Source organism: Rissa tridactyla, chromosome 9 (genome assembly GCF_028500815.1).
Source record: "Rissa tridactyla isolate bRisTri1 chromosome 9, bRisTri1.patW.cur.20221130, whole genome shotgun sequence".
In the NCBI taxonomy this organism is placed as follows: Eukaryota; Metazoa; Chordata; class Aves; order Charadriiformes; family Laridae; genus Rissa; species Rissa tridactyla.
Window position 1 is genome coordinate 47,189,127 of NC_071474.1, and position 23,193 is coordinate 47,212,319.

Below are 23,193 nucleotides of genomic sequence, written 5' to 3' on the forward strand. Positions count from 1 at the left end.
CAAAGGTTGTAATGGTGGTAGGTGTCATTCTGCGAATGACTCTTACTGCGGTGCTACCGTGGAGGGGACGAGGCCCTTCCACAATTTTGAGTGTGCCGCCTTTGTGCCCGGTAGGGTGCTGGTGCTGGCCCCAGCGCGCTGCAGGTTTGGGATGGGGAATGTGGGGTACTCGTATGCGGCGTATTTTGGGGGCTGAAAACTTTCCAAACCTCTGCACGGTGTCATGGCCTTTTTACCTCTTCCCACGCTCCCTGAAGGCAACCGAAGCTTTTCCATTTGCTTTGCTCGCTGCTGGGCCAAATCCTATTTACAGAAGTTGCCTCCATCGGTGATGGGAACAAGTTAACTGGCTTCGGTGGTGGGAACTGGCCTTTTGGATTTGCTCAGGCTACGGAGAGTTGGCTCAGTGGGCTGGCACCTGCAGCACTCCCACCTGTGAAAAGGCTCTCCACGTTAGCGTGATGAGGAGTTTTTAGCCCAAAGCCAGTGATTACCTAAGGTACACCTAGCAGTGTATTTCTCAGATAACTCTCTCCCTCCTGCAAACAGTGCTTTGCTTTCTCTTTCTTGTTTGCTTACTAAGCAGCATGATGGATTATGCACAAACTCTTGTTTATCTTCACTCATGTCTGGGTGTGGGGTAAGGCTTGGGGTACGAATCCATTTGTAAGCACTGCCAAAATCCAAGTACATTTCTGCTTGCACCTTAAATTAGCATCTAAAGTGTGGTTTTCATCAAGGCAAATACATTTGCATGTGTATTGCTGATTTTTAAGCACGCCAAAAAAAAAGGCTGTTGGGAGTGGAGAGCTTTAGCAGGGCTTGGACTAATGGCAGTCCAGAGGTTGAGTAAAGAGGCAAGCTGCCTCTGCGCAGACCCTGCAGTGCTCCTCGCCTCCTCCAGCAAGAGCAGAGCAGAGTCCTCCTTTCTCCTTGAAGCTCTGCCACCGTGCCGAGAGCCTGACCTACAGCACCCTCCGCCATCCTGACCTTGGCTCACTGAACACCTTCCTATAGCGCCTTGCCCCAGCAGCAGTCCTGCCTGCTGCCACGGTGCTGCACTGCAGGAGGTCTGTAAATACACTTCATTCCTGACCTGAAGCATCCTTCCCTATCCCACTTCTTGCCTCCCACTCCCCCCACGCCGAGATCTGCCCACTGACTTTCAGCCTCCTCCTCCCGCCCCTGGGCCATTGCCCTCCCCAGGCTGAGTTTCCTCAAGCAGAAGCCAAACAAAACTTAAAAGCTTTCTCGTCTCTGGCTGCTTTTGGAACGCGCAATGTTCAGATGGCTTTAAATGTGTCGAAATAAATGGGTTTTCGTCCTCTCTGGCTTAAAGTGTGATTGTATCCCCAACTCGCTTTGCAGAGGTGCAATTGCTGGTGTGAGAGCTGACCTGAATAACTAAAGACTTTGCTGCTGCTGCTGCACTGTGAAATGCAATCAAAAGGCAGTTCTGCTTACTGTAAATTTCAAATTGATCAGCGTTATGTAAATCTCACCTTACTTCCTACTGTTATCTTTAGTTTGTGGCATTAGGCGCAAATAATATGTACAAGGATGAGGACACTAACCCTCTGGCACTACCCCCTTTGCAAGAGGCTCCTCTGTCTCTAAATTCGTTGCAGATGTTAGTACGGGGTTGCAGACTTGTCACCCAAAGGAGCATCCAAATATAGAGGACAGCACATAGCAAGTTTCCCTGCCTCTTCTAGAGAAACTTTGCTTTACTTTCAGTGACCTCTGACTGAACTGCTGTTTGCTTACCTTCCCCACTACCATCTAAACTGGGTTTCAAAAAATCTTTTCACGTTAAGCACATCATTAAAATAACATAGAGTGGTCCAGTGAAGCATTTAGTCTCAACCTTACGTACTTTGCTGGATATGGGGCTTCATTAAAACAATTGAGAGAGAGGCAATTTGTTTTCTATTTATCCTTTCTGCTTCCCAAAAGCAAAAATAATTTGCACTTTATTATCTTTCATCTGATGTTTGTGTGGTACTTAACGGAACTATAAGCTCTGCAAGTTGAGCTAGGTGAGTATTCTGTATGGTAGATAGGGAACTCGTTAATACACGTTTGGACTGGTCAAACAGTATGGGAAAACAAGCATGAAATTTCCCCCAAAGTAAAAGCACTTTGTCTGTGTTTGGCTTACAATCTCTGTGCTTTGCTTTTTTTTCTTTTCTTTTTTTCCCCCTTCTCTTTTTTGTTAAGTGGAAAGAAAGAAAAAATTAGTTAAATGACCTGAAAACAAGACTTTTGTTTCAGGCTGAACGGAACATTGTGTCGGACCCCAGCTGATTTTCTCTGGGTGGTTTTCTTTGTTTCGTTCTGTTTGCTTTTTGGTTTTATTTTGCCCAGCACTACATACAAGGCTGCTGTGAGGTGGGTGCACGGCGTTGTCCCCGTGGTACCTCTGAGGAAGCAGATGCCAAGATGAAATGAGTGGCCAAAATCTCTCCATGAGTCAGTACCGCTGCCAGGAATAGAATTAGGGTCACCGATTATCGGTCTCCTGCCTAATCTCTAGCGCACACCCCCTGCTGCTCCACTGTAACCCGCTGTTCTGGGCTGGGGATGCCAGCGGGGTGGAAGCAAACGGAAGAGAAACTGTGCAGTGGGATACTGTATGAACAGATATTAAGAAAAATCACAGGGCACTTGGCCTACCCTACAGGGAATTTTGTTGTTAAAATGGCAGCGCAGCTTGGTTTTGTTTTTTTCTGACCTTGTACTGTCACTTTTGCATGTATCTATCTTCACCTTGTAGGAAGAAAGCTGTCTCTTCCAGTCCTGTCCCACCTTTCCCAGATCTGTCATTCAAGCCCGATGCAGCCAAGCTTTGGGGAAAAAAAAAGGTTTTCTTTTGTCTGTCTCTCCCCATCTTATTTTTCGTGGCCAAACAGTTCAAAAGCAAATATGTAATGATGAACTGCTTAATTCTTAGCAGAGCAGGCAGTTTTCTAGGATTTTTGTCTCTGCCCCTTCTGCTGCTTTTCAAAATAGAAAAACAAGAGTTAATATACCTGCAGGCTTGGCGGAGAGACAGCGTGGAAACCGCAGGCTGCCACTTTCCAACTTCCCCCCACCACTCTGGTTTTTAAGGGCTGTCAGAGAGAGATTGCTGCTGCAAAGACGTGAGTTGAATGCTTCAGATTCTTCTGGCAAACTCCAGCAGGCCCCCACCTTCCTCTTCCTAAAATTGCTTTGGCTACTTCTAACAAAATGAAAACAGCTCATCTGACTTTTTCATTAGGGGCTCTCCTGGGAGCGCAGAGAGGCTGAGGGGAGGCTGGGCTGTGGAGCTGCAAGTGTGCAGGGTTTGCATGATGTCAGTGAGAAAATTCTTCATAATTTGGTAATAATAATTAGCATGCCGGAAAGGCTCACTGCAGTATATTTGTGCTCCTACATTTTTTTCTTTTCTTTCCTATATCTCCCAGAAGAAGTCAGTTGTTTCTCTCCTGCCTATGTCTGATAAACGAGACCTGAAGGATAGACTGGAGCATTGTATCTCTTCGCCTTTGCTCTTCGCGGCTGAGCGTCCTGCCCACCCAAAGCTTTGGCCACAGCCATTGCTGCCAGGACCCAGGAGGAAGGCAAAGCAGTGGGCGTGGGGAGGAACACATTGGAACAGCGGTTGGATGGAGACAGGCTGTGGTTTATTGTGGGGTTTCTAGTTTGCTCGGCTGGCCCAGCAGGTGGAAAATTAGGTTTTCTATTTTGACTGATCCTGAATGGGTCATCCTCCAAGGAGCTATGCAGGAGTGGATATGATACACAAAGGAAAAGCAGTCCTGGCAGGATACTGAAGCATGCAGGCAAGGGGAAGGTAGATCATTTTATGTAGCCCTGCTTCTCGTATCTGGCTCAGTCCTTTAGAGTAAACATTAGTTGGGTTGCACTAATAATCCAAAGAAATTTATGATTCTCACAGTGCAACAGTGTCCAATTTAGCAATTAATTTAGAGATTTCAGTGGCCCTTCCATGGACAAGAGTCTGTGGGAGTCCTCCCTCTGTCTTCAACTGGCTTTAACTGAGATCCGTCACTCTAAGAGCTCTTTTTCTCTGAACTGGCATAACCCAAATGTATTAACCTCATCCTGAAGGCTCATTTCTCTCTTCAGACTATTTCTGGGGCTGGTTGAGGTGACGGGGTATTGTTCACATGGATCACCGCATATTTATTAACTTTTATGGAGATCACTGGGGACTCCTTTGATGTCAACTCATCCCTTGCAAGCCAAAGTAGGTCAGGCACAGAACTCCCTTTGCCTTTGATTTTAAACCAAATATGAAGAGCTGGCCTAACTACAGAGTAGGGCAACATATGCATCGTTAAGTGCTCTGGAGCTAATTCCCCCCAGTAACAAATCGAGGTATAGCCAGTCACCTCGCTGCCATAACGAGGAGCACATGGCAACACACACGTGAATTCTCCATGCACCCCTTTTATTCCAGTGCTTGCCCAGGAGAGAAGGAATTCATAAGAAGCTTGTGAATTACCACTAGTTATGGTAGAGGCTATTTCTAGCGCTTAATCCTGCATTTCTTATAGATACAACGAGAGCTTGGGGGATCAAGGACTCTACGAGGGACTGTAATTTCAATTGACTAGAGCAGCTGGAACCCAAAGCAATATTTGCAAGAAGAGCCTTGAGGGAGCACAGGAGAGAAACTTTGGGACAAAGAAGAAAGGCAAAGTGGTGAAGGAGATTATTCATCCCATTTTTTGAATTAACTTCTGCTTCAATACAATCTTCACTCCCCACGTGGTGGTCAGAGCATGCTGACTGCTCTGTAAAGGGCTCAGCGAGAACCTTGATACATGCAGATGACTTGTGCGAGGGTGAGAATGAAATGCAGCCTGCTTGCCCATAAATAGATTTGAGGGTTTTTGTTTATGTTTTGTTCTGAAAGAGCTTTGTACTCCAGCCCGGAATAACTCTTTTCTCCCACGTTTCTCCTTCTTGGCTGGCTCAGATGTGCAGCCACCAGCTGTTTGCTAGGATTGTTCCTTCTCCTTGCTCCCTCCTTTCCAAATTCTTCAGGACATTATTTTCTTGAAGCTTTTCTCAATAAGAATTTAATCAAACAAAACAAAAACACAGCAACCCGCCGCTTGTTGGACAGTGTTTGATGTGTAAATATGTAAAGAAGGAGTGTTTTGAAAATGCAATCAGCTACCTCCTGGGGACTGGAGTCCTAGAATGAGCCAAGGTGACTCCACAAGGGAGATATGTGCTCCTGCAAGATTAAATTCCAGCTGCAGTGGGAGCACGGGTGACCAGAGGCACAGCTAAGCCACTCTTAAAGAGACATTTTTTGAATAGCAGCACGATTCTCCTCCAGGCCAGGCAGCGTGCTCCGTCCTGCATATTGTCAACCAGGTCCTCGCCTGGGGCCAGCGTTGCTGTCAGTTCCCACCCTGCAGCTCTGGGGGTTATTTGCCCATTTTGCTCCTTCTTGCCTCGGTGGAGCTGAGACAATTGATACCTCTGCACTCTGCAGATACTCATTGGTTTTACGGCCATATCAAACTTTGGGGGGAAATAGCTCCTAATATTTTACCGTGGAGTGAAACACCTTGCACACACAGGGTGCGCTTTACGTCAGAACGCTGTGATTGCTACCAATGAACTATCTGGGAGGTGACTGCAAGGAAAGCCTGCAGCAGTGCTGGCCTTCGGGCAGGTCAGGAGACACGCTGCGTATACGCTCCTGTCCTGCAGGGCTCAAGCAGATGACTTCTTATCTTGTTCTCATCCTGCTTCAAGGGTTCCCGTCTGCTGCCCTTATTATTGAACACCACTGCAAAAATTATTATAGTGCAATTTGACGAATGAGTCCTGCTCCTACTTATACTTTGTTCATGCGCAACAATTCACAACACTATTAACTTCAAACTACCTCTACACCTAGTTCAAATTCGCAGTTGATGGGTTTGTTAGAGCACACTGAGTGCCAGTTATGCTATCTGTGACGTCCAGGAGCATTAACGATGTATTATTGTGACAAGACTCACAGGAGAGGGGGCTGTATGCTTGCTTATAATTCCTTCAATGCAGTCTCCCCTTGCAGCAAAAGAAAACATACTCAAATTCATTTATCTTCTCACTCAAAAGTCTTGATTTTCCATCTTCTCTTTAATAGTATAGATCAGAACTCACTCACTTTCACAGATGCAGCTCTGAAATTTAAAACCTGGCCCTGGCTTTTGGGGAGCAATGCTGTTACTCAAAATGAAACGTCACTCCTCAGTAACAGGGAGCTGGTACCTGGTTATGTACTCGGCACGAGGCTTATTGGGTACAGAATTGCTGCAGGCTCCACCTTTTAGACTTGATGCCAAACTGATGTTCTTGCCGCTGTGTTCAAGAGGATTTCTCCATCAACACTGCTAATCCCCGTGTTCAAATTCCAGCTTCAGGAATTGCAGACTGCCTGTGGTTCTCAGCAGAGACATCCATCACCCCTCCCAGCTCAGGGGTGGTTGAGTTTCAGTGGTGGGCAAGGTAATCCTGGCATAAAATGACTGGAAAGTATGTTTTGGTCTCCTTCTCCATGTCCAAGTGTCTGCTGAAACTCTAAGCAATTTAATCTAGTCAGGTACAATACTAGGATATCAGTCATGATGACTGGAGCTGAAGTGTCAGGTTATTTGTTGAGGAGTTAAGGGGAAAGTACAAATCAGTGTTCAGTTTGGAGCTTTTTTTGGAAAATAAAGCAAATGGTGCCCAGATCTGAAAAAGAGCAGTCCCTTTAATTGAACACACAAGAAAAAAGGCAGTTTGCTGCTGTTGGATAAGCTTCAACAGCAAATTTTGCCTCTTTTGATCTCTACCCACATGCATCTCAGCAAAACGACCTTCTCCTTGGGCTGAGTGCTTCAGGCACAGCATGTCACGGTAGCGCTGCAGAGAAGAGCCTGGCAAAGGCAAGAGAGATTTCCTAGGTGTTTTGCGTCAGTCCTGTATACAATCAAGGCAAATATCCTCATTGTTTGCAGCCTGCAGCTTAAAAACACCGGCAGTCTTGGGCAGGTATTTTCCTTTGCTTGCTCTCATTTCTGGGATGACATTCTTAGACCAGAAAAGAAACACTTGCTGTTCATTTTTCCTGTGTTTCACCACGCAAGACCTTCTCCAGACGGTACCATTCCTGCAGCTGCTGGACTTTGCAGACTCTGGAGAAATGGTGGTTTTGGAATTAAATAATGATTCCTGACTGAAGTCTTTGTTGGGCTGATCTCTCAGAAAGGCTAACAACGAGCACCATGCGAGGCATGCACTCTGTGTGAGAGACAGAATACTTGTACATACAATAAAGATGAAAGGCTTGTGCTGTAGTTAAGAGCATGGGATGGTTTAATCCTGAAATAGCATCTTGCTGATAGGAACAAGGTCTGTTTGTTTTTTATATGCCTATTTGGGGAATGGCTGCTCTTCAAGTAAACATTCTCTTTTGCATGCAAACACCAATATTTACCTTGACAAGATAGTTTATTATCATTCTTAATTTTCTCTTCCTTTGAATGTTTCCGTTCTCTTAACAAGACGGCAGAACCATTGTATGGACAAACAATCTCAAATGAACAAATTACTGCAGCTTAACACGTTCCTCCTTATCAGCTGAGCTGCAGCACCTGACCATAAGCAGGTTCTTAGCTCTCTCCACTCCTAAATCATACATTAGTTTATGTACGTTTAAGGTGGTTTAAGCCACCGTATCTTATTTAGCAGCTTTAATAGGCCAAATGTGCCTAAGTGAAAGCTCTCCCTTTGTTAGGCATTATTTCTTTCGGCAAGGTGAGAGGTGAAATGAGAGAAACACAAATGCTGGAAGTTACATGGTGCAACAGTACATAGGTATGCAAAATAGGACAATTGAGAATATTTTTAGGTGTAAAGAGAATAAGGAGAAAAGAATTCACCACAGAAAAAAAAGCAAACCTATCTCAATAACGTCATCTATCTCCCTGCCTGAGTGAACCTCGGGAAATCCAAAGGGAAGCAGAGCTAACTTTTGCTGAACTCCTACTTGGCCTCATGATTCAATCTCTCCTGCCAAATTCCATGGATTAAAAGAGGCAGTGGGTGGGCAAAGAGACAATGTGGGCTCTGTCTTCCATTGTCCCAGCAAGGGAGATTAATAAATGGGATTCCAATATCTATTTTCCCTCTCTGTCAAGTGAACCTGCTTCAGTGCACACCACAGTCTACTTCAGTTTTCTCTGGATTCCCCTGAAAATGAACCTGTCTCTCAAGTGCTCCCAGCAGATAAATGACAATACATAAAATACAGACTTAGAAAGTATTTCTGTAGCAGGATGATGGAGAGACATAAAAGACAGGGTAGCTTATGTAGTTCCTTCCGTCAGCCCTACTGGGACTTTTCCTGTCCCAACAGGATGTTCTCCAGTGCGTTGCCCAAGCTTGTTTTTAGTCTCAGGGGATAAAACTTCCATCACTTCTCTTGGAAAGCTGTGCCATCAGCTCCAAGACCTCACTACTAGATATCCTCCCAAGCTCCTATTAAAACGTAAGTTAAGTCCTGTTAAGTTTGTTCACTTTCAGACCATTTCTGCTTCCCTCTGTGGAGACACTGTCCCGACACAAAGATGCTGCAGGTTATTGCTGAGGTGCAATATCTAGGTGGAAAGTGGCTTTAGATGACCTAGTTTCAGATAACTCTTTATGCTTGCTCTCCATTCTGTTGCTTCTATTTAACATGTGGTGACATGAGTGGATCTTCAGAGGTTCCTAAATGAGGTGGTGATCTATGCAGAGTCCTGCATCAGCTCATATCAGCTAAACATGGGGAATGTCACCATTCCCGATGACTGGTAAAGTAGGATTGCACAAAAAATGAGAAAGAACCCAGTAGAAGTAATTCTAAACATCAAGTCTTACCTGTCACTACCAGCTGCATGGTGAGGTTCTTATACAGGCCATATTTTGCATTGCTCAAGACGATGGTGTAGTTCCCAGCATGCTTTGGTCTCACATCTCTTATGCCCAGTCTGTACTTGATTGGATCCGGCTCATAGCAAGTCTGGTTATCCTTGATCAGCTTGCCGTCTTTGTACCTGTTTTGAAAGTCCCATCAAAGCTCATCATGTGCATGCAGTTATGTTAGCCCTCAGAAATCCTATGTTACCCCAAATTAGGGTGGGGAAAGAGTCGTCCTTCGGAAACAGCGATGGAAGCAGATCTATAATCACTGCTTGAAGTGGACATCTATTCCTTTTATCCTTCCACACTAAAACTGAGTAGCACCTGCAGTGCCATGGGGTGGCTTCATCCAACAAGCAGGAAAAAAATATTTCAATTGATCTGCATGAAGAGTGCCTCTTGCGTGCTCAGCTATGATCAAATGTACATCTAGATGCCCCCAGATTATGCTGGATGTGCAATACTAAACGCAGATTAGCCAACATTTGTGTCATCGATTTTAAAACAAGATATTAATTAAGCAGAATTGTCTTTCAATATGTACATACGACCCCTTACTGTTAAAAGCGTAAGTCTCTGACCTGGAGAATTTACAGTCAATAGGAAGGTCAGTGAGGAATCCACAATCTTGAATCTTCAGTAGCTAAGAGAAGGACAGCAGAGTCTGCATGAGCAGACTCCTCTTCACTGCTAATCCAATATGCAGATTTGGGTTATGAATATGAAATCGGCCAGACTTTGCTGCACACAGAGCTTTAGGCTTGGTGGAAGGAGAAGCTGGGGCATGTGTCCTACTGCCTGAGAATGCTGGAAACCTCCTTTCCAGTCGTTTAAACAACTGTCCTGAGAGACCTCCAACATCAACAGCTGTAGCTTCAGACATGCAGGGAAGGCAGCTCTGGTGGTCCCAGCAGCTCCCGAGCAGCTCCACGCTGGGCCCTGAGAACAAAGCCTTGGCAGAGAAAAGGGGGACGGTCCCCACTTCAACTCACAAAAACATTCCCGTCTCCTAAATAACAGCAACAATTAAAAATATCTGCTGGCAGGACTGAGTTCACTGATTTGACTGAATATTAGAGAATTTCATGTTATTTGACTGCTAAAAAAAAATGCAGCAAACCCATCCCTGACCAATACCTTTTGCTGACTGCTGTCCCCCCCCGGCGTGGCACTCGACTGGCCAAGGAAAAGGGCACCGTGCAGGTGGTGGCTCCCCCACGCCACCTCCTCTGCCAGGACAGGCACAGCCGTGCCAGCCGTCCCATGGGATTTCATACAGTTAAAGATGTATAAGGTGTTGGATGGGGTTGTTAAAGACCCTCTGTAGAATGACGCATCGAAAAAGTAGGAAGAGAGAGGACAAGAGATGAAAGGGTAAAGAGAGAAATTAATGTCTTCTGGAGTTCCTGACATGCTGCCCCTCCTATTAAAGCGATGCATTATAGTCCTGGTGGAGCCTTTAGTTTGCTCAGGAGGATTCACTGCATTGTCTGGAAGGATCTGCCATTGCTGGTGGTACAGGATTGGAGAAAATTACTTAAAAGTTTTAAAGAGAAACAATTTCTCATGTTGAGAATGTGTCCTGCAGCTTTCAGTTACGCGCTGCGTCCTTGCCAGCTGACCACCGCTAACGGTGGTAAACTGGCAACCCCTTCCCAATAACTTTCTACTTCAATCTTCCAAACAGTTCTGTGTCCAGGGTAAATGAAACCCCCATTTTTCCTGTAGAGCCTTTTTCTTCATGACTAGGAGAGAAAAATAGCATGGGAAAGAGGTATGGCTTGCCCAGCTTCACAGGGCCTATGTCAGCACAGAAAGGAGTCACATCTCCTTAGCTGAACTGTGCTATGAGCATTCCCAGCGCTCATCTTTTATCTATGTGGTGAGGAACAGCGAAAATCTGTTCTAGACAGGAGCCCAAAAGAAGGTTGTGTATTCCTGATTTTGCTAGAGATGATGGTACTCACCAGGTGACGCTTGGACGAGGAAAGGCGTCCACCTTTGCAGCGAGTTTCAGCGACTTGTGTCCTGATGTAATCTCGTAGTAAGGCCCTTTCTTATGTGAAACCGTAATGAAAGGTTTGTCTGGAAAGAGAAACGAGCAGGAGGACAAGTCATGGCAGATCTGCCACAGTACAGTGCTCACATCTTTGAATTGGGTTGTGTCTACCCCAGGTTTTTTGCGATACAGATCTGCAGAAGCTGCAGACAACCAAGTGGTATGACGAGCTGTTACCGCAGTTCCCCTGCAAAGCTCAGCCCCAGCCAGGAAGGTTTGTCTCCAAATGAAGGACTTGATATTTAAAGCAGAAAATATCCATCTGCATTGCCCCTGGAGCAGGCTGTAAAAATGCCCGGGGTATCTCTTGTCCATGTGGATGCCAGGGGGCCAGATTTTCAGGGCATCAGCAACCACACTTGGTGCCAGCTTCTTCAGAACAGTTCAGTTCCCAGTTAATCCCTGTCCTCAGCCATGTCTCAGTCTTGAGCTCGCTAGTTTCTTTGAAAACATAGTGCTGGGTGCTGACTCTCTCATAGATTGATTAGAGATTAGAGATGATTAATGGTTGTTTTAACTAGCTGGCATTCTTCCTAATGCCATCTGCATATCAACAGATTTAATAATGTGGCATTACCCTTTAAGCTTAACAATCTTGGTTCTTGGGTATTCTGATTTAGCTGCAGAACTTACCGTACACTGTAACTGTGACATTGGCCTCCAGCCGTGTCACGTTGAATGTTTTGCATACATACAGGCCTCCGTCTTGCATGGTGACATTTGCAATTGTCAGGCTACTGCCAACTTTATACACCATGCCACTCTGGTCTATTGTTCTTCTAGGATAAGGGTGCTGGAAGTCAGGAAAAAGGGGGTCAAAAACCAGCATAAACCAGATTATTTTGTTCATCCTTTCAAAGTCTGCCGGTAAAGAAAAGCAGTGATTCATATCAAAATTATCATAGCTCTGCATCACTGAAATAAATAATATAAAAGACAAATCAGCAGGAAAAGCTCTTGTGTGAAGTTTCATTATCAAGTCTAATAAGAGAGAGAAACAGAGTGGAACTGTGGCGCTTCTCTCAGCAGTCTGGGCGGGCAGGTAAATAAGGGGGTGCAGCTCAGATCAGCCCCTCTCCGGGACCAGATCCCAGGGATCGCGGTGCAGAACTGCTGGTGGCATCTGTAGGGTCAGAGTTGTGCTTTGGTTTTTGTTGTGTGGGGTTTTTTTTGGTCACAGTCAGATTTTTTCTGTCTTAAAAAGCCTCCTCTTTCTAAAAGAAATATATTATGACAGAAATATAATATATTATGACAGCCAAGCGCCAATGCAAATTCCTGTAGAATTTTAGAAAGCGTTATTGCTTATGAGAGGATTTTTGATCCCAGAGATTTGGCCAAGAAGTTTTACATTTGTAATGTTAGAAATCTAAGGAGGGTTCATAGAAAAACAACTCTCTTCCATCATATGGGATTCAAGAAGCAAAATTCAGTAACACCATATTACTTGCACTTCTTTAAATTCTCTTATATTTTCTGTAGTTTCTTCACCAAAACAAAATCAGACATTCATTCTCTAAGTGAACAAATAAGTGAAAAATATTTAGGAATCTCATTTTACACTTTCCCAATAGGCTTAGGTGCTTCTTTGAAATGTATATTTTGCTGAACTAAAAAGAAAAAAAAGCCATCATTTTAATTCTGAGCATCAAATAGAACCATGAGCAGTATCTCAGATAAATGAACTGATTTGGAAAATACCCCTTCTTCCCTTTGTTTTTCCTTAGGAGAACTGAAAGGTTTTAGTACATCAAAGCAAACGCTCAGTCTCTTACATATTTCTACGTCAAATTTGTCATTTTTGTATTGCATTCCACAGAAAGCCCAAGAACCTAATTTAAATTTCATTCTTTGGTTGAGATTTCAGCAGATACAATTGGCTTTAGTTTCACTTTTTCCTACTTAATAAAAGCCAAGATGGATGAGCAGACTGACGACTTGCAGCCTTCGTGGCTGCCTTTGAGACTCGCCACTCCGAGCAGGGATCAACAAAGAGGCCAGAAGAAATGAGACAGCTATTCTTCCAACATGAACCATCCACTTCTGGTTTTTCTTTCTTTTTATATTTAGCCTGAGATTTGCGGTTTAATTTGCAGGTTCAAGATGGTCAGATACATTTTAGATTCCTCCAAACTAAAAATACAATCGATTGTAGGCTTACAAACGGTTGGCTATATTTCAGAATAAGTAGTAGTTAGGGTTTACTCAGCCCTGGGAACAGATCTTTCTTTTGGGTAGGGGGAGACCTCGTGATAGCAGAATACAGAATTTTCTTCAACTCACTCTCCCACTAGGACACGTCCAGATGAGCTCAATGCGCCCGTTGATGAAGGTTTCTGCTCTGCATTCCAAATAGAGAGTTTCTCCAACCAGCAGTTTTTTGGGAGTTGCTTTCAGAGCCAGGTTCTGTACTCTGCCCTCTGAAATGAAAAAAGCAAAGGTATCACTACGCAGTGCTCTCTACGTCAATGACGTTCAAGATGGAATCCACACTCCAGTTGCCTTTCCAACATCCACTCCTTTCACAGTTTCCAAATGCCTCACCTTCTGCTGTCGTTTCTATGGAAACTGTTGGAAATGCCCCGACAATGGAAACATTAGGTCAGCTGTATCAGCTGAACGCCAGCCGATCAAACTAACAGATCACACGTGGACACAGTAATTCGTGAATTACTTTTCTTGCAGTTGCCATGTTTGGCTCCAACCCTCACTCATCAGCTCCACAGCCATTCTTAGAAAAAATTTTCAAAAGAGCCTTATCCTTTTGAGTTGCTCAACATTTGCATATCTGCGAGAGGATTAATTTCTGTAAAACACGAGAGATGTTTCTCCTGCCCTCTGATGACCGACTGCCTTTCCTTTCTGAATGGGATCCCCAAATCTTGGTCTTATACCTTATACCTTATCTTATATCTTACATCTTATATCTTATATCTTAAATCTTAATATCTTATCTTTATTGATGCCTTAAATACGTTAACTCTGAAATAAGCCTGCACGGTGTTTATGGTGCCCCGTGCCAAACACACGCCTGACCGCTGCACAGTAACACGTTCTAGAGTAAGGTATTGCCTGTGCCCTTTTGGGCTGGAGAGGGATGACCTAATGGATTTCTTAGCTTTGCATTCATGATTCTAGTAAAAAGTAATTACTCCAACAATGAAGAAAAAGGGAGAGAGATTTACTTGGTTACTTGGCTGCCGTACAAATTTACAAGCCTGTTGTTTAAAGCTGAGTGCTAATTGTATAGAAGGATGCCATGATCTAATGGGAATGAAGTCACAAGAAACTCTCCTCTGTCAAAAATATAATGTATGAGGAAAGAAAGAACATTCACTGAAAACAAAGGAAAAATAAACTCTAATTGGCTTCACAGAAATCCCCAGCACTCAAAATTTTAATGTTTAGTTGCTTCAAATTCAGATTTTAATTCTGAGCTGAAGCTCAGCTGTAAATACAAGGGAAAGGGTATAGTAAATCACCAGGAGAAACTACATTAAAAAGCAAAGATTTGAATTAGCAGTTTAATGAGATTTTTATACCCTGATCTTGTGTGTTTAATGACCAGACGCAAAAAGAAAGCTACTGTTTGGTTTATCCCAAACCAGCAGTTGTTTTAATGTAAATATAGCTCAATCCAAGTAAACAAAACCTTGGTGGGGTTTGAATAAAATAATACTCCTATTTTGTACCACCTCAACGCTTGGTAATTTTTCAAAACCAGGAGTGGACCAAATCCAAGTTCTATTGAACAGGAAAAAAGGAGAAGAATGAGTTTGCTTTTAGCGTTCCAGCTTGGACTTGTTACAGATACATACCAAATAGATATATCAAATATAATTGAGGCTAACCAAGAAATAATACCCAGGGGCTTAGCTAGGAAATAGAAACATTGCGGTCATTCCTCGGCACACAGCAGTCACTCACCCAGTCTCTGCGCCAGGTAATAGGAGGTGAACACGCTTCCGTTGACATTTGCAGTGCACGTGAGTACTCCGGAGTAAACGAAAGAGTGAGAGGGGATGACAAATCCTATTTTTGGGTCCCACGTCATCCCCTTGAAGTTCATCTCTACAGAATAAGGATACTGAAAGAGAACAGACAGATGGGAGGCTTGTGAGACGTTCCCTTTCCCCCCAGACCACAGAGGCAACCAGCCAAGGCTGTTCTGCTTTAGAGGCAGGGTAGGCATTTGACTTTTCAGAGTGGTTGGTGGTCTCATTCCACACATATCTTAAACAACATCAACATAAGCAAATAGGAAAGCCCTCCCTAAGGTATGACTGTCTTTGAAATCCAAGACTTGGACATCATAACTGAGGCTTTTGATTCAGTCCTCTCAGATCTTAGGCAAGATACCGTGCTACCCATTGTAGGTCCCATTTCCCTCATCTCTTTACTGGAAATAATTATGCCTATCTTAGAGGAATTCGGTAGGGTAATCTTTTTGGAAGAGTTTAAGAACAAAATCTGCTTCTCCTAAAGCTACATGCTGGTGAAAAACCAGCCTGTTTTTCTGGGATCTCACAGTACTTTAAAAATACGTGTGAAGTTAGATCCCCAAAAGTCAGAATTGTTCATGTCACTAACTCGCCTGATGGCTGGCCTGTGGCTAGTCATCCGCTCTCTCTGTGTCACAGGAAGGGTTGAGGCACTTTCAAAGCAGCCTATTGATTTCCACTAGGCACTGAAGCTGCGTGGGCGACTTAAGATGGTAAATCACAGGATGGCAGAAATAAGGGGACCTAGTAACTGAGAAATTTTTGGTCCTCAATTCATAAATATTTGTAATGGTCTGAGATTCTTGAAAAAATAGTATCTCTAAGTTCTGCTTATGAAGAAGAAGTGAGGGTACGAAAGGCGAATGTGGAAAATAAACTAGAGCAAAAATTCATTTAATAAGAGTAAAACCTCTGTACGCCCTTGGACAGCACCAATGTCAAGCAGGTTAGCTTTTGTTGCTGGGAATGATTCGTTTATTATTATTATTATTAACACGCGGGGAAATCCTCTATTTGCCAGAAAAAATGCAATTTACTTTCCAATCATTTTGAAAATCCTGGATTGCAATGTAGAAAAGAAATACATGAAATTAAATGCGGACAAATAATTCAGGAGTCTGTAAAAGAGCAGATCACTGAGATTCACCCGTTTCCACCTGTTTGCAGGCAGGCGGATGGAAGCACAGGCTGTGGGTGTCTGACTTTTCCAGCAGGACGCAGGGAGGCTCTTTAGGACTGAGGGTGCACTGCAGGAGTGGTGAGATCCCTTTGGGCTGAAAAATGAAGGGTTTGGGGAACCCTCAGTGTGCCTACAGTTGCCACATGATAACTAATTTTATTTGCACAGTGCTGCTTCTTCCTTCTTATCATATACTGCCTTCTCAAAGATGAGGCATTTCAGAGCTACCTTGTTTTAGCTTTTGAAGCTAACCAAGGGAAGAGCTGCACTAGGGACCACAAGTGGGAACTTCCTCAATGATGTAATGGTTTTGCTCTTATTCTTGTTGTTATGCAGCGTGCAATTTATTTTTCTGTCTCCAAACAAACAGTACTCGTGTATGGCAGTGTGGTTTAAATAGGATTCAGTTTAAATAATACTCCTGTTCCGAAGAAATTTCAGCTCCAGGCTCTGAGAGCTGATGCTCATACCTCTCGTGAATATACAATTGATCAGGCTGGCGTTGGTTTAGGTTGCTTGTTTTTGCATATTCAGCACAGATCAAAGACACAGGGCTGATGGCCGCGGGGCAGTGGCTGGTGATGTTGCTGTGGGGAAGCAGGCACAGCGAGACAGGTGTCTGCTTTCGGAACAGCGGTTCTCTTCTGACGGTAGTAGGGAATGTGGATTTCATGTAAATATTTCCGAAGTAGTCAAGCTGTGGTATCTCTGCTCAGAGCCATTAGGAAAATTCAGGAAAATTACAGAAAGAGATCTGAGACCTGAGGCTTAATCATGCCTTAACACCCAGGAAGGTCAAAGCTGTAAGTGGCAAATGCTCACTGAACCAGATCGGGGACTAAACAGATCTGACAAGACTAAAAATAGTTTTTTTGCCCAGAATTAAAATCATGTTAAGCAAAATTAGAAGTTTGTTGAATTGTGTGTCTTAGCATGGGTTCATTAATAACACAGATGATACGTAGAGTTAACTTAGTATTAGCAAGAGGTACCTTTCCCCATACATATTTAAAGGCCAGAGAGGGCAATGATTTTAAAGTATAATGGTAACATAAGGAACTTAATTTACGGTGGAAAAAAGTACATTTTCTACAAGAATAATAAAATGTGATAAAGCTGAACTTCATGGTTTGGCAGCTCTGCTCCCTGATGGATACAGGAAGGGGAAAGAAAAAGTAACCCTACTCAGGAGGCCCTTTTCAACACTCACAGATATTAAACGTCTTCATAAAATATTCAAAAATATATATTTAAACAATCAAACAAAAAGCATCAATGCTGCTTGAAGGAAATCACAGTGGCTTCCCTCCCTTTGAAGTTCGTTGTCTATCGGAGATTAAATTTGGAAGAAGAGGATGTTCTAAATTTGTCTGATCGCCTTATTCACCTCTCCTCCTCCATCCTTACCTCCACCCCTCTCCCGCCCGCTTCCTCTTCGCACGGGAAGCCGCCACCTCGGCTCCACACGGCGCTAGGAAATTCCCAGACGAGGCAAAACAAGCGGTGACTTCCCATAGATGGAGCCCGGGGCTGGCGGCTCCCGAAGCCACCACACGCCTCCCAAAGCACATCCCCAGGAGCAGCTCCCAGCTCCCGGCCTCAGGAGGGTTCCTCTGGGGAGCAGCACCCAACATCTACATCCCAGCCCTGCAGTCCGGCCCCTCTCCCTTGAAAGGGAAAAATCTCTTTTGAGGACAATTTTCTTCGCAATTCAAAAGGGAGATTTCAGGGGAGATTTCATTCCAGCAGCAGCTTGCAGCAAGGTAAAGGACTTCGGTTTGTGTTTGACGAAATTACCGGGAGAGAATTTAGCTGGCAAAGCAGGGAGAGCAGGGCTGCCTGTAAATAAGGGGGGATAAGTGTAGAGGTCTCCTTGGTCGAGGTTCCAAGGCCACCTTTAGGCTCGTGTGCCTGTGCCGAGGTCAGCAGCAGTACCCCAGCAATGAATTTGCTTGGGGTAGGCTAAAATAGTATGGGGATGTTTCACTTTTATAGCCAAGCAACAGAAGGTGATAACACTTATCCAAGCGAAAGTGATAAGCTATAACTGGAGAGGAGCCTTATTCCCCTGCTTTTAATCCCTCCTGACAAAATTTAAAAATAGAGATCTGCTAAAGCAATAAGGCCAGCGCTGTCCCTCTGCACGTCTGCTGGAAATTTGCCATTGGTCTCAGCGGGAGCCCGAGCACTGTCTCGGGCCACCGTGATTTCATGTCCCGTGCCCCAGGAGAAGGAAACATCTAAGACATCTAACTGCTAAGAGGAGCAGAGGTCCTCAGAGCCCTCCACCAGCACAGCACCAGCCTCTCTGTGTGTGCTCCGCTGTCACACCGTATCCAGCAGAACAACCTCAGCTCTCCCAGCCCCTCCAGAAGAGGCTGTGGAAAAGGGGCAGAGGGTGAGCTCTTGTTCCCTGCAGGACAGCTCAAGCGGTCAGCCCAGCCGGGGAACGGAAGCACACGTAACCTGTTAGGTAAAAGGCAGGATTGGAGGCAGGAGACCGATGTTCCGTTCCTCGCTCTGTGATGGGCTTCTCTACAGAGCAATTCTGAAGCCCTTTAAATGAGCGACTAGATCTCCATCAACTGAGGAAGCCCCAGACCTTAAATTTCCATTTTTATTATACTAAATGGCCTTGGCCTCCATGGACCACTCTGTAACCTTGACATTCAGATGTAACTGCTGCCGAAGGGATGGCTGCTCCAGCCATTTATTCCCAAGGCTGAAACTTGGGAAAAATCAAGCAAAAATGGGCAACTGTTCTGAGGAGGTTCAAGATATAAAAGAGAGAAGCTTTCATGAGAATAGCTAATAGCCAGGTCTTATACAAAGATTTTTGAAGAAAAATAGTGTCTTGTTATCGATCTTGGGCAATTTATGGAGGAATAAAAAGCCACAAGATGAGAAAAATATGTGATAAACTCAACCTAATCCCCAAAACACCCTTGTACACAGTTCACCAGTGATACACTGCAGGGGCAGGACTGTGCTGCTGGATTTTCAGTGTCGGCTATTTTTATTTTTTGAAACTTACCTAGCTTTTATTTAGTATTTTATTTATACATTTTATGTTGTATTTTTAGCTGTTGTGTTGGCAGCCCAGACCTCTGAATGCATTGAGTTTCTCTGAAACTGGCACTTACCTGGGTAAGCTTCGGTTTGATATCTGGCGAGGTAACTCGGCAAGGGACAACAACCGTTTTCTTAGCATCTAAAATGTAGATTATTTCAGGATGTTCCGGGTGAATCTCCACAAATGGATTTCTGTAGTCTGCAGGGAAAAGAACATTGATTTAAAAAACTGCTCCTTTACTGGTCAATGACCAGGAAGGCGCCGTAATCTGAGTGGTTAATTGCCCGTAGAAGGCTCCCTGTGTGTGACAAGACAGCCAGTCACATCTTGCTTGTTTGCCAATGCCAGTGGCACCTAGGGATTATTGCCAGTGACCAGGAGTGGGAATATCCCATTTCTAACCCTATTTTACCAGTTTGCAGTGTAATCTTATAAAAACTCCTTTTCTTATACATTCTCCATCTGCAAAAATGAAGTTAATAGATCCGCTCCACAGGTCTTCATGGCGCTGGAATTTGTTCTTTCCCCAGTATTCTGAATTTCTTTCGTAGGTGATTTTATACCGCAGCACTCCTGAATGCCACAGCAGTTAAGTGTTGCAATAGGTTTACAGCAGTTATTCTACTGATAGAACAAAGTGTCTTTCAGTAAATGAGAATCTCTAGAATATTGCAGAAAGCATGCAAAAAGGGCACGTACACCCATGATATTCAAAGCACGAATAATCTGTTTAACCTAACAGTGGAGTAACTTGGTCACACTCTTGGAGAACTGTGGGATTTTCTACAGATCTGCCACAAGAAGTCAGACTGAATATACATATACAATAGAAATAAATATCTGATGTAGTTTAAGTTAATAAAGCTTCTGAGTCTCATTCACTGATTTTTCATTGTCTGAATACAGTGATGATCATCAGAAAATTAAAATAGTGTTTGTGAAATCCTAAAAGCTTCAAGGTTTTTCTGAAAAGCGTTCTTCAGCTTGATATTCTTATGGTATAAAGCCTCAAATCCCATTCAGCTAATGCAATACCCGCTACACCACACAGTGTAGGCAATCGACCGCTTTTGGTTTGGATTATACTGTTGACAGCAAAGGATGTGCCCCCTGTACAATAACCTCAACCTGCTTGGCCTTGGCTTGGGACCTGCCTCCACACACTTAATTAGATTTTGGAAATGGCTTCACCTAAAGCATGGGAAATGAAAGGTTTGTGAACAAGGTTGCAAAAATGTGCTGTAGTATTCTGACAGTACTTTAAAAAAGGATGTGCTATGAGGAAATCAAAATCAGTTTTCAAAAGAATGCTTAACTGCTCCCAAACGGGCTAAATTGGTGATGACTGCAGCCAGCCAGGGCTGACACGTCCATCCCTATGGATCAGCAGGAGGCCTCCAACAATGGCCAAGCACTTTATGGCTTTGGGAAACACCTATAGCGTAGGCGACCTGTTCTCTGATGTTGTATAATGAGAAAAAGCGTCCTTCTTGATGAAAATCATTAATGTACTTCCTGAACTACCCTTGTATCCTCATGTCGTGTTTCCTCTCTAATTCCTGATAATTAAGGGATTTTTAATAGAGGGAAAAAATTAATTATTGCTTGGTGGGTCTAGCCCCACTGTTCATCCAGAAAACGCCCAGAAGGACCCATCTTGGTGCAAATACATGAAAAAGTCCATGCACCACGACATCAAGACAAGAATGCCACTTCTAGATGTTGGGGAGCCCTCCTGATGTTGGGGAGCCCTCCTGCGCTCCGGGGCCAAAGTGAAGAAGCAGCCACTTCAGGCGGGCTGTGCTGGACCATTCCCCCGTGGGCCACACCGTGCCCTTGCCCATGTCCCTACAGCTGCCAGGGTGAAACCCTGTGACAACAGTGCCAGCACCTTTCCTGTCACACGGCCCCTCTGGTTAGCAGGCGTCGGTCTGACTCTGCAGTGCGGCATGAGAGTATCTCTGGTAAAGGCCGCGTATCCCCTCAGCTGGGATCAGATGCCTCTCAAACACAAAAATCAAAGCCACGGGCTATGCTTAAGAGCCTGACCGGTGTGATCATCTTGGTTTAGCACCAATGGGTAAGGCCAGCTGGCCCCAATCCTGTCACCTAAATGCACGCTCTTGTGTTACCTCTAAGGCTGTTGTGGCAGCTGTTCTGTGGTTGCAGAAAGCCCCAGCTGAAGTGTGTTGGAGTAACGCTATCAATTCATTCCATTAATCCTTGCATTACTGTATCAGGCCACTCTCCCTCCTTCATCTGCTGGCTAAACTGGGAATGTTCTAACATTTCCATGAAAAGGTGGCAAAGTATTTCTCTAACTTTTTGACATAGTGAGGAAAAAAGCCTGCACATGGAGTTTTAAAAATTCCAAGTGTCCCTTTCTAGTGTTGGCCATTTTGGCTACTCTCAACAAAGAGATTAAAATTGTGAAACCCTCCAGAATTTCTCCTTTCCCAGTACTCCATCCCTGGCAAACAGTCTTTTGTTTCAAATCAGTGGGGATCCAATTTTGGGTTTAAAACAAATGGTCACCCTTTGGACCCTAGCAGGGAGCTGTGTATTCCATGCTGAAGGATCTGTAATTAAACAGTAGGTGAAGTGCTTATTTATGTTGAATTTTTCTGGGTAACAAGTGTTCTACGTGTAGGCGATGTAACTCTGCTTATTGGTGACCTGCAGAACAGTTTGAACATGGAGTGTGAGATTTGGATTTGCTCTTCCACAGCTCCACTGGCAAAGGACAACAGAGTTGGTTTATCTCAGTCGCTTTGTCTTTATTTCCCCACGACTGGTAACCCATCTGGGAACAGGTCATTCATTTGGGGATATCAATGTTCATTTCCTGGCTAATGACAACAGTTTTGCTTAGGGAATGTCATGGAAATATATAAGTGCTCTCACTTGGAATTAATCTTCAAAGACTTAGCTCGGTGCTGAGCTGGAGTTCCTTTGCTTCACAACCCAAACCAGTTTCACTCACAAAAATATGAAGGGTGAAAGACGGGGACTGAGACAGGAGCGTGGGACTGTTGCCTTTTGTATTTCTGATGGCTTAATTTTAGCTCTAAGAACTGGAAATAGGTTTCTTAGCAGCCAAAATGTACCGCGTGCTTCATCACGATGAGAGCAAATGTTGGTTGGAGCTCCTTGGGTGTATCAGAAAGGTCACCCGTGTTACCATGATGTTTTGCCAAAGGCTTTTGGGTCACCGTGCGAGTACAAGAGGTGTGGGATGAATGCGGGGAGCTGTGAGAAGGAGCTCGTCAGTAGTACTGAACACAAGGCAGTAAAACAGAAGATAAAGACCAGGATTCTGGACGATGTCTATCATTTCTAGTAATGTCTTTTCCTGCCAGCTTTTATTGCATGCCATTGATTTATTCTGACTGGGTTGGTTTATAAAAAACATGTGCTTTGGAGTAAGGGCATTGCAAGAAACATTATTTGAGAGAGATTAATTAGAATTAAAAAATGAGACCTGTAATCTCCCTCATATTTAGGAAGTTTCTGATACGCATGTGAACTTTTTGGTTAGGTGGGCACTGGTTCTAATCAAGCCTTGAGCTGAGAAACCTGATCTCCAGACCACAATTTTGTAGCTTGTTCCAATCCCTATAACTAATAGGAAATATTTATACTCAATCCTGTGTTTTATGCACTTTCCCAAACAGCTCTGCTAAATTCTTCTATTGAGTCCCGTTCCGGAAACGTGGTCAGTGTTTGTCCCTGAGCATTAGCGCTGCTTACTGCCTCTGCAGTCCTGCTCTCCAGCTAAACCAGTCCTAGAGGTATCCAACGGGGTGATATTTTTATAGCCAATTTCAAATCTTGTGCAAATGGTGAAAGGCCGTTCTACTTAAAAGATGACCCTGGATTATTAAAAGAAGATCCTTGGATAATTTGTTATATGAAAAAG

At 44.0% G+C, this 23,193-nt stretch overlaps 1 protein-coding gene and 1 long non-coding RNA gene across 3 annotated transcripts in view; one reads left to right on the plus strand and one right to left on the minus strand.

Annotated features, from left to right (window-relative positions):
• The window catches only part of LOC128914504 (uncharacterized), a 213,079-nt gene that overhangs the window by 161,548 nt on the left and 28,338 nt on the right, over positions 1 to 23,193 (plus strand). The gene's annotated exons all lie outside the window — the stretch shown is intronic.
• The window catches only part of LOC128914501 (vascular endothelial growth factor receptor kdr-like), a 140,440-nt gene that overhangs the window by 64,992 nt on the left and 52,255 nt on the right, over positions 1 to 23,193 (minus strand). For both annotated transcript variants that reach the window (XM_054213539.1, XM_054213538.1), the window contains exons 4-9: positions 19,345 to 19,472; positions 14,948 to 15,107; positions 13,304 to 13,440; positions 11,654 to 11,813; positions 10,929 to 11,046; positions 8,920 to 9,095 (exon numbers count right to left, since the gene is read on the minus strand). In XM_054213539.1, the coding sequence (XP_054069514.1) occupies positions 8,920 to 9,095; positions 10,929 to 11,046; positions 11,654 to 11,813; positions 13,304 to 13,440; positions 14,948 to 15,107; positions 19,345 to 19,472 (879 nt within the window). The remainder of the gene's footprint in view (positions 1 to 8,919; positions 9,096 to 10,928; positions 11,047 to 11,653; positions 11,814 to 13,303; positions 13,441 to 14,947; positions 15,108 to 19,344; positions 19,473 to 23,193) is intronic.